We start from the raw sequence: 11,942 nt of genomic DNA, 5'->3' as shown, positions 1-11,942 counted from the left end.
TTGCCTTTGGTACTCTCAGGAGTTCATTCCCAACTACTACTGTTCACCTAATCAGAGCTTTAAAAAAAAAAGTAAACAGCACAAAAACCCTACGGCAGTTTAGCTCTTTTGAAATTGCATGCAAGTTTTAGAGTACTTTTATTTTTCCAGACATGATTTGTAGCTTTCATTAGATTCCTAAAAAGCCCATAACTCAAAGGTTAAAAACCACTGCCTCAGAGGAACTAAGGCACTAAACCCAACAAACATTATAAATTGGGCATTAAAATGAAGATTTTATGGGTGCCTGGGTGGCTCAGTCGTTAAGCATCTGCCTTTGGCAGAGGTCATGATCCCAGGGTCCTGCGATCGAGCCCCGCATCGGGCTCCCTGCTCAGCGGGAAGCCTGCTTCTCCCTCTCCACTCCCCCTGCTTGTGTTCCCTCTCTCGCTGTGTCTGTCTCTGTCAAATAAATAAATAAAATCTTTAAAAAAAAATGAAGATTTTATATTAAAATTTCAAGACTGATAATATACTAGCCCATGTATAGTATTTAACTGCAAATGGAACATTAGAAAACAGATGAAAGATATTAATACACGAAAAGGTGGCCATTTCAGTAAGCCGAGAACAAACATTGGATGGAGGCTGCTATTTATAACGTTCTATCAAAAGCTTTTCAAGTTTGCTCATGTTGTAAGAAATAATTGAGAGGTCTTTTGCAGTCACTTGTTTTCCCAGTCTTTCAGGAAGCCACTCTCCAAATTAAACCATGCATATATTTGGCAACAATTAGTACTATTAACATGTTCTACTACTTATCAAAATGTTCAAACGAGCAAACAACATTAAAAATCATAAATCAAATACAGCCTATGACAGTACTTTCATCTAAATTCTTTCCACACTTTACCTAAAATACAGTTAAATTAACATTTCGGGTTGAACTATATTCAGGAGTAGCACCATAATTTAGGTATGCTAAAAATATTTTCAATGTAAGATTAATCTTTCATTACTTGAAAATACTTTTCTATGTCTAGTGTCAATTCACTTGATGCTCAAATAAAAGGCAAGATGACTGATCTACTTATTAAAAAAAAAGCATAGCATTTTTTCAGAGAGGAATTCCTTCATTTAATGAGATTTTTCTGGAGTTAGGTAGGTACAAATGTTAAGCCCACATATGAAGGACTCTTCCAAATATACTTGTCTGCCCCATTTAACACTTTTGCAAGGTGGCTTGCGAGTGCCCATCACGCTGGCCAATATAAACAGTGAGATAAAACATGTTAATATGGTATACACTGGAACACTCACTTTTAGTCTTGGCACTGACTGAACACATCACCTTGCACCTCAATTTCTTGTTCTAAAAAAAATTGGATGAGTTATCTTATAAAACTTCAAGTCCAAATTTTAAATGATTCTAATATGTAATCCAAGTGCAAAGAATCTCAATAAGCACCTTTGATGTGAAAACTAAGTGATCACCCAATCGAAAGAACAACCTAATGACACACAGAACACCCACTGACAAAGGGAACTGCCAATATTAAGAACTCTAGTAAGGATTATTGACTATCACCTATGTCCAATTCTAGTCTACACGTTTAAAATTCACTTATCTGGCCACTGAGATATCCATCCCTCTACACAAAGTGACTCTAACACTGTACCAATTTCCACAATAAAAATACTTTAAAAAATGCTGACAAATGGGGGAAAAGCCAACACCCAGAATAAAGGATTTAATCCAGTATTTATTCCACACTCATGATCGTTCTCTGTAATCAGAATACAAGTCATAAGAACAATCTATCAAATAATTTGTTGATAATCTTAAATAATGCAGCGCATTACTTTTAATACTTCTCTGTTCTAGATTAAGTTTAAAAACACAAACAGCAATCTTCATTATCAATAAAAAAAGTTTTGAATTTTAAAAAAAGGACACTATATCAAGCTGTCTCATAATTTAAGTTTTTTCCATTTATAAAAATGCTTTGGAAGCTTGAGGCTTGAATCTATTTCTCTACTCATCTGCCCCACCCTCTCCCAATTTCACGTTAGTATAGGGTTGCTGCAAGAATGCTAGGCTTTAGACATTAATTTTTTCCTTTAATATAGTACTTTAAAATCTGAGAAATTCAAGAAAAAAAGATTACAGGTCATGTATTTTTTCAAATAAAGAAGGAAAACTAAGTGAATAAATTTTAGGCATACTAACAGCGTCCCTTTGAGGTAGAATGCTAAAAGGACTTTTGATCAAATCACAGCCTAATTGAAACCTCTGCATCAGAAACTAACTTGTCATGAATCTCTCTAAAGTTAACTGTGGAGAATATTAAGTGTAACACATTCACAAGAGCCTTCCAAGATAATATACAGTGGACATTCAGAATGTTAATCCTACAACTGCTGCCTTCATGTACACTGAAAGCACAAAATTCTCCTATAATAGACATCCAAGATCCATTCTCAAAGTCTTTAGCATTCTATTATGAAAAGCACATCCATGCTAACTTCAGTACACAAACCATAATCCCACACCTACAAAACAAAAATAGAATTAGTGGCAGTTTATTGCCTTATACAAATTTAACCAACATGGCAACCATGCCAAAGGAATTAAAACATTTTCAGGACATATGTACAGACTGTACATCTCAAAAACAATTAAACAATAAAAATGCAAGAACAATCTGTGCATCATGTATCAAACTCAACAATTGGGTGAAAACATCAATGCAATAACTGGGATTACAAAGGCACTTCCCTACACAAAAGAGGAAATGAAAACGCAGCCTACAGGGAGCTTGAAGTGTGTGTAACTACTGCACAATCTCAACTTGGGAGGAAGAAAAAGAAAGCAGATTTAATCAAACATTTATAGGATTCAATGTGATCCACTTTTACAAAAAAAATTTCACACAGTCTCATCTTTGTTTTTATGTTGTTTTTCTTGGCTCTCTGGTTCTATACTTTGGCTCCTTCGACGATCATGTTTGTCAGACTGGTCCTTACTATCACTGTGATCTCGTTTATGGGAACGTTCTTTGCTTCTGCTACGCTTTCTAGACTTTTCTTTGCTGGGGCTATGTTCCCGTTTTCTTGATTTTTCAACACTGTCAGTTCTTCCTTGACTGCCACTTCTACTTCGTTTATTTGATTTTTCTTTACTTTCATTTTTATGTTTACTTGATTTCTCTTTGCTCCTGCTTCTGCTTCGTTTCCCTGCATTTCTACTTCTACTCCTACTTCTGTGTTTCCTTTCTCTGCTTCTACTCCTACTGTGTTTTTTCTCCTTCTTAGAATCTTTTTTGTCATCTCTATGCCGCCTATCATCTTTATCTTCTTTGTGTTTCTTCTCTTCTACCTCACCCCTACTTCTCCGTTCCTTGGACCGTTCTCTTGATCGCTCTCGCTCCTTTTCTCGGTCATTACCTCTTTCCTTATCATAGTCACGATCTCGTCTTCTACCTCTCTCATTTTCTTTCTCTCTTTCTCGATCCCTGTCCCTTCGATCCCCTTTCCTATCCCGACTTCGACTACGACTTCTATGCCTTTCCCTACTCCTGCTACTCCGCCTGCGTTCCAATCCCCGATCAATACTTCGGGATCTCCGCCTTTCTTTCTCCCTTTCTTTGGCTTCACGCTCTAGTCGCTGGCGTTCTTTCTCTCTTTCTAATTCTCGATCAAAACTAGAAGACCCATGGCCCTCCCGATGATGGCTTCTACTTCTTGATCTTCTTGGGGACCTCCGTGGACTCAGTGACCTCCTTGGAGACCTAATATTTAAGAAAGGAAGAAGAAAATGTCAATGAACAAAACATATCCTAAAAATTTAACTTTCACGTTATTTATTTAGATCCCCCACTTACACAGACATGTTAGGAACAATTAAAGGCCCTAAAAGGCATAAAATGACCTTTTGGGGTTGAAAGTGACAAACTCATAAAATGAACAGCATACACAGAATTTCCTGAGAATTTGCCACTGATTTCCAAGGACCTTTGTAAAAAGCCTATTTTTAAAGTAATTCCAAGAGGTACGTTACCTTGAACGCCTGCGTTCAACGTGTCTGTCTATTTCCTCAGCACCTTCCTTCCCATCTTTCTTGATTTTTCTAGGCCGGGTTTTAATCTGTTGATCAATATTCTTCTGAACTGGAACCGGAATTCTTGGAAACAGGGTAGAAAACCACTCCAGTTTTGTGAGAAAAGACCGTAGCATTTCTCCAATGGTCATTACACAGCCTCCACCAGCCTTCACATCTAGGTCCTACAAAAACACAAAAGATACCCTAGCCGTCAAAAAAAAAAATTCAACATATACATGAATACTATAAAAATATTACCATCTTTGGAATCTCAAATACAAAAAAACTCTAACAAAAATTGTAATTTGTGTACCCTACTAATCTGGTAATGAATGATACAGAGAAATATTTGGGCTTAGTGTGTGCATGCAGGTGAGAACAAATCCTGCAGCCTCATGGGCATAAAAGAGCACTGATCTCACTCAGTTAAACAGGAATATGAAACAGCCCCTTACATTACTAAACTCTGTGGAATAATAAACTTAAATTAACATTCCACATACCTACTAAGTATGTATTTCTTTCTGTGGACACGTTTGCACACATCATTCCTAGCACTGTAGCCTAACTACGTATAAACTACTTCAGACAATCCTGTCTAAAGGTTATCTTTTAACAGCTCTAATATAAAATGAAGCCCTAATAAAACTGGAAGCAATAGCAAACCAACTGCCATGAAGCAGTGAGGTTTCTAATTTAGAGTTATGTAGAAAATAAATAAATAAACAAATAATTGGAAACGCATAATCCATGATGACCATTGTCTCTGAAAAGGGTCATTACCGCATGAAGGCCTTCTTGCTATGCCCTCTCACAGCTCAGGACATGTTAGTCAGCTATTGTCAGTCCCAAACCTATAGTGCAAGCACACAAGGAAAGTGAGATTTGTTATCTAAACAGGAAAACAAGAGCTAAAGGTAAAACTGCTTGCACTCACACACATTTAAGTGTTCAGATATACAGTATTTCCAAATATAATCGCTGCAGATATCTAAGGAAGAAAACAATAAGTTAGCTTAAATAGAGATCCTCAGGTTTGTAAATACAATAAAAAACAGATTAAATAGAAGCATTCAGAAACAAACCTAATACAATACCAATTATGAAGAGGGACATGCTTTTTAAATATAGAAGGGAGCAGTGCTTTGGCCTGAAAAATCTCATCTAAAAAGAAAAACAACTTTAAAGACTGTGCTTTATCACCTAATACATTTTTTTGCTTCTTCAGAAATACTAATTCAGTAAACAGCCCCTGCCAAAAAAACGCAGACAAAATTTTCCATTTCTACAAGAGTGAGATGTTTTTAGATGTGCACATAATAAAAACACACCAGAAAGATCTCTATTAGAACTATCCTTTAATTCAACAAATTCTTTGGGATAAATGTTTTAAATGAGACTACTGAGGTATGGCACTCAGTTTACTTTATGAACCTTAAAATACAAAGTGGTGGGGGCATATGTATGGACAATACAGGTATGTATTAAGTACCTTTTGAGATCTTGGACTTTATTGTGTAAGCATATTAATACATATATGATTTAAATCTGACACAGCAATGTTTCTGAAAGTAACTTTTGTTTCCTGAACATATGTAACAAGCTCAACCTTGTTAAGCTTGAGTGGCAAACCAGATTTATAATTAAACAAAAAGGGGCACCCGGCTGCCTCAGTCTTAGAGTATGTGACTCTTGACCTTGGGACCATGGGTTCAAGCCCCCCACTGGGTGTAGAGGTTACTTTAAAAAAATTTTTTTAAATTAAGAAACAAGAACCTAAAGTACTAATTTTAAGGTTTTCTTCTGGCTTTATAAATAACATATTAGGAATCAGAAAGCTAGAATTTTGATCATTTTGAATAAATCCTCTAAACTCTCACCCTATTTAAATCCCACCCAGCTCTTCAATTTTGTACTTCTACGCAAGTGGGAGTATTAAAATGTGGAAAAAAGAGCGTGGAGAGCTGAAAAGTTCCAAAAGAATAAAGCGCTATAATTAGTACTGTATGCGCATGTCTTAACACCTCAATCTTGAGCACGGCCCACTTAAAAAGTCACTATCAACTTTACAAGTCAAGATCAATGCAATATACAAAACATAATTAGAAAGAAAAAAATTTCAATAGTTACCAAAACCATCTAAACAACTAAGAAATAAGAAACTTTAAGAAAGTTAACCTAAGATATATAAAATCCACTACGTCTTAGTAAAAGGACAGCAATTCCAAAAGTATGAGTGAATTTAACTACAGAAAATTCTGAAAAACATTAAACTTCCAATAAATAAAAGATATTAAAAACATGAGAGTAATCAGAAGAAAACTAATTATTACCCTTGTTGACATACCTCTTCATCATCAAGGAAGGATTCAAACCAGTCCCATAGATCTGTAGGGGGCTGTGTGTACCTAGAATTACAAAAGATCAATTAGCCTTATGTGATTTAAAATGATGGATTTAATGGAAATGTAGATAAATGCATGCTTACCTTATATACATAAATCCAAGGGCTCTAATATATGGAGAGTCTGTGTGTGTTATGAGACCCATCACTTGCTTGCGAGTTAGCTTCAAAGTAAATAATTTGTATAACAAGCAGAAAGCTGTAGAAACAATTCCTCCTGTTCCAACACCTCGAACCTTTAGGGGAAACAGGTAAGAAAAAGTAGTAAAATAACTAACAGATATTTAACACCAACTGATTAATCCTATTAGGTATTAATAACAAGATACAATCCAGAACTAAGAATGGAGCATTAATAAAAGAGCAACTTTCTAACCCCATTCACCAGACACTTGAATTTAGATAAAAACAAAATAAAACAAACTTCTAAGCTTTGCCAACTGTCATTTGAGTAACTGTCACTTTTAGTTTCCTAATTTTAAACTTAGTTATCAGACACAGAAAAACTGAAAAATGCACGTACTTCTACTTACCCCTCCGCACATCCCCGTTTGGCCTGCTGTTTTCCTGCTTCCTTTCTCCCACGGTTCAACATGCGTGACCTGAAATAGAAAAGAGGAACACAACAAACATTCATACTTCGAATTTTTTAAAAAACTATGATTAAAGTAAACCCAAGTCCATAATAGAGCAGCTTCTTCCAAAAGTTTGGAAGCTGATTTTGACATGATGCATATATTTTGTTTACATACATTATGTAAACCATCTTTGAAAAAATGCTTAGCTTTTAAAAAGCACCAATAAAACTGCCAGAGTTTAACAAAACCTCAACAGTTTTATGAGCAGAAATCCCATTAAAATAGGCTTTGTAGAGAGCTGATACTTGTGGAGCCAAGAGATTTCTAGGAGTCTCATATACTTGTAAAAAAAATTCGATATCAATTTTGTATCTTATTATGAGTCGTTAAAAAAATTCTCATTTTAAAATGTATTTAAGCCTCCAACTTGAAGCAAAAAGTATCAATGAAGTTTTAGTATTTATTTCAAAAAAAATTTAATACCCTTAACTTTATGGTGATTTAAAATTCTACATCATAAAATAAAGAAAAATGACTTGAAGTATGTATGTTAAAACAGTAACAAGTTACTTCTAATGCAAAACTATGGAACTTTATCTGTACGTTTTTTTTTTTTTTTACCATGAACAGGCATTATGTTCATTCCTGATTAGAGATGAAATTACAAGGGCCACACCTACACAGAACATTCTTGTTAGTAATTCATTTTCAGCCTAATTATGTGAACCAATTCAATTTTTCCCCAGAAAATAAACTGTTAAAAGTGTGAGTGTGACTAGTCATTATATTATGTTTAATCGATACAGTATCATCTTTGTTGAAGTGAGTACCCTATAAAAACCACATACTTTACCTAAAAATAGCAAAGAAAGAATTTTAGCTCGATAACATAAAACTCAAGGTCTTTTAGAAAGATCTGTATTTCTTAATTTAAAACAAAATCAAAATAAAATCCTGTTTTTCAGTATGCATTTCTAAAACTATATTTTTGCCCACCCATGGTTGCATTTTTATAGTCTGTGGCTTCAGACAGAAAAGCATGCATTTAAATGTAAGCACTACACTATTATGCTCAGCACTGCTTTACGGTTTCATTTCCTTCCCCCAGTTTGCTGTATGAAAGATGTTTCAATTCCTTAAAGGCTAGCCAAAGGGGCGGATACAACACGAAATCAAAACTAGAAGCCTACATATTTCAATGATTATTTAATCTGGACATCTTGATAACAAAGCCTGGATCTTTAGTTTTATAACTAAATTTAAATAATTTCTAGTACAGTCTTAAATTGTTTCAAAACACAATATTTGAATTTGAAAACGAGCTTCTCCTCTATCACATTAACATCTGCCTGTATTATTAAACAGAACCTGCTACAAAAAAAGCAGGAACCCAATTTTCAATTGTCTGAAGTTTACTACACAAAGCTAAGAATATTCACCATACTGTATTCATGCTGAAAAAGGCCTTACCTTTTAACAACTAAAAAACCTAGTTCACAGTATTACACTTACAATATTCTTGTTAAAAGGATAACAAAATTTCAGTGTACTTTACATACCCAAAGTTGAACTGTATTCTCAAAATGATTTTCTATCAAACAACAACTAGTATCTCAAAAATCCTTCAATAACCTAATCGCTTAAGGGCGTGGGGTGGGGGGAGGACTGTGGACAAAATAGAACCTAAAAGCAAATAAAGAGAATTACCTCTTGCTAACACCTCTACAGGTATGTTCAGATCACAGAAAGTACTTTATGTGGTCTGTCAAATGTTTTGAGAGTCAAATACACAAAACAGATGGTATAGATGCTCTGACTAAAATATTTAAAGATCATTAAGACTGTTATTAATATTCCTTAAAACATTAATTAACCTTAAGAGGCCTGGAAGATATTTTTAAAACTACATAATTTGCAGGGAAGTGGAGAAAACCTATCTAGTTGGTGTAGAAAAGCCCAAAACCAATGGCCAAAAAATACCTAATTAGCCGTTCATTTAACCAGGGAAATGCATTTATGGCGATTGAGCATGATTAATAGTGCATACCTCTACCTGCGACCCTGGGCTGCTCCGAGCCTCGCTGCAAGACTGAGTCAATCCTGCTAACGAAACAAGAACTGAGACAAGAGTGCAGTGAGGAGGCGCCAGGTGAGCTCCCCAGCACAGCCAAGCCAGCACCGACCCTGCCGCAGAAGCCCAGGGCCCAGATAATTCTAAACAAGCCCAATGCACAAGTAACTGAGACCACTTACTCCTGACTTCCTGCTGGGAAAATTTCCAGGCCTTCTGTACACCTCTTGCCCTGGCACCTCTCCACCCTCAACCCTCCCACCCCCACCCGACACACGCACTGACCATTTCCCTGTCTGGATCGGATTGAGAATACCAACAACACGAGGCCAATATTGAAGTCAATGCACGCCCTGGCCCAGGGTGAGCGGGAGAAGCACCAACAAGTTGGCGCTGAGTAGATCCACGTCAAAAGGAATAATTTTAAAGCTGCAAACTGGAGAGGATTCAGTTACTCTTTTCTCCCCTCCCCCACCCCTCCCGTCCAACTCCCCCCAGGGGTGGGCAGGAGGTTGGGGGAGGAGAGTTCAACACAGGCGGGCTCTCCCAGCCTTAAAAATCTGAAAAAGAAATGAGAGGGCGGCCCCAGTTTGACCCCTCCCAGGCAGACTACCGACCACCGCTCCCCCACCCAACCTTCCCGCACCTACAAATGCTCAGACCTCAAGGGCCGCCTCCGCCCGTTTCCTCTAACCCCTCCTCGGAACTTAACCCGCCCGCCCCCTGGCCCCCCAGGCCTAGACTCTTCGTACCTTAAAGTAGATCTCGTCCACCACCTCGTGGTAGGTCTTGAGCTCGTAGAGCTGCACTTTGAAGTAAGGCGACGACAGGATATTGGTCAAGATCATGGGGTTGAGGTTCATAGTCTTCTCGTTGCCCCAGAGCGGCAGCACATTTCCCTGCTTGCCCGAGACCGCCGGCTTGGTGGCGCCGCCGCCGCCACCGCCGCACTGCTGCTGCTGCTGGGCCGCGGCCGCGGCCGCCTGGTGCTGCGGCTGCGAGTTGCCTGTCAGCGCGGGGCTGTTGTTAGCCATGTTGCGGCGGAAGGAAGGAGGGAGGGAGAAGGGAGGGGGAAGGGGCCAAGCTCGATCTCGCTCTTCGGGACAACGGTCCGGGACCCTACTCCATGGAACGCCGTCAGGAGAGGGGGGCCACCTCGCTGTCCCCCAGCTGGATCAAGGAGGGCAACGGGGACGCCGACAAAAGGACCCTGGATCGAAAGCAAACGCCGAGACGCGGGCCGCGAGAACTCCCGGCAGAAGGCGAGCCGGCGGCCACGGAGTGCGATCTCTTCCGCCAACTGCCCCTGGGAACAAGATGGCGGGCCCGGCGGATGTGACGTCGCAGGCCCCAGAATTCCAAGCTGAGCCGGCAGCCAATCAGACACGCCTAGCAGGGCTGGAAATTCCTGTTCCTAGTTCCGCACGTTCTGTGCACGCTGCGGCCGCTGCGGTGGTTTCCAGTGTCCGACTCTTAGGATGTTTCCCCTGGGAATTTGGGGGCAGCGGAAGGGGTTGAAGGCCCAATTCGTGTGTTTTAGAATCTCGGTTGGGGGCCCAGTTTCTCCTCTTGAAAGCCGGGCAGGAGAGGGTTCGCATGGATATATGCTTGCGAATTCGTGACTCTGGCTTCTACGGAGTATCCTAGTCTCTTGGGTTCACAATTTTAAGAATCTCTGGAAGGAGGGGCGCCTGGGTGGCTCAGTTGGTTAAGCGACTGCCTTCGGCTCAGGTCATGATCCTGGAGTCCCAGGATCGAGTCCCGCATCGGGCTCCCTGCTCGGCAGGGAGTCTGCTTCTCCCTCTGACCCTCCTCCCTCTCATGCTCTCTGTCTCTCATTCTCTCTGTCTCAAATAAAAAAAAAAAAAAAAAAGAATCTCTGGAAGGGATGATGTTCGGGACTTCATTCCTCCATGTGATTCCGATGCAATAGTTACATCTTTCTATCTGCCGGCTGTAGTGTACGGCCGGAAGTTTTATTGTTTGAGCCCAAATTTATTCAGCTGTAAGATTGGAAAACATCGTTCTGGGCTGTTAAAACATCGGAGCATTCAAAGAACTACTATACCTGTAGAGCCTAGTAGAATTCCACAAGCTTTTGTTTGGTGCCTTTCTTTCCTCCCTACTCGAGTTCATCCATTCTGCAGATGCATTCTGAGTGGTAAACACTGGGCGAGGCACTGAACGGGGGAGGAGGGAGGCAAGCGGGAGGAGGTGTAAAAATGAGTCAGAATCGGTCTCGTCACTCAGAAGCTATTGTTAACCTAGAGGAGATTCGTGGTATTTGGGAATTAAAAGAAGGCTGCAAGAAGCACTTAAGTTTATACAGATAACTGTCAGGCTGGGCAGTTTTATCAGCAGAGAACAGCCTGAGGATATGTAGAAGCAGGAAAGATCAGGCTTGTTAGACGGTAAATGGTCCAGTTAGACGGTAAATGGTCCAGTACAGGAGCCACGAAATGTGCTGATGGGGGAGTAATGGCTGGGGTGGAATTGGGCCACTGTTTAGTGCCTGGAATGCCAAGATGAAACATAAGAATTTAATGACATTTAAATCTAAGGATTACGTAATTACACCTATGACCCCCAAATCTACTTATAGATATTATTATTCCTAATATTTTCTGGCTCCAATCCATTCTTTAGAGTACTGCCAGATTCTTCATTCCAAAAGTGTAACACTCCTACTCAAAACCTTGGATGGCTCACTTAGTGACATCCTAATTGCCATTGCCAAAATTCAGTGACCTTTTTCACTCTTCATCCTATTTGATTTCTGTGGCACTTTTTTTTAAAGTTTTATTTAAG

General features: G+C 39.2%; 1 protein-coding gene across 1 annotated transcript; it reads right to left on the bottom strand.

The window, feature by feature from the left end:
* Nucleotides 1-440: 440 nt before the first annotated feature.
* PRPF38B (pre-mRNA processing factor 38B) lies at nt 441-10,431 on the bottom strand. Its single transcript, XM_021689964.2, has 6 exons — nt 9,887-10,431; nt 7,019-7,087; nt 6,570-6,721; nt 6,429-6,489; nt 4,040-4,263; nt 441-3,770 (listed from the first exon to the last, which is right to left on the bottom strand). The coding sequence occupies exons 1-6, from the start codon at nt 10,166-10,168 to the stop codon at nt 2,909-2,911; spliced, it is 1,650 nt and encodes a 549-aa protein (XP_021545639.1). The 5' UTR covers nt 10,169-10,431; the 3' UTR covers nt 441-2,908.
* Between the last annotated feature and the right edge of the window lie 1,511 nt (nt 10,432-11,942).

The sequence above is a fragment of the Neomonachus schauinslandi genome, chromosome 4 (genome assembly GCF_002201575.2).
Source record: "Neomonachus schauinslandi chromosome 4, ASM220157v2, whole genome shotgun sequence".
In the NCBI taxonomy this organism is placed as follows: Eukaryota; Metazoa; Chordata; class Mammalia; order Carnivora; family Phocidae; genus Neomonachus; species Neomonachus schauinslandi.
This window is presented reverse-complemented; position numbering and strand designations above follow the sequence as displayed.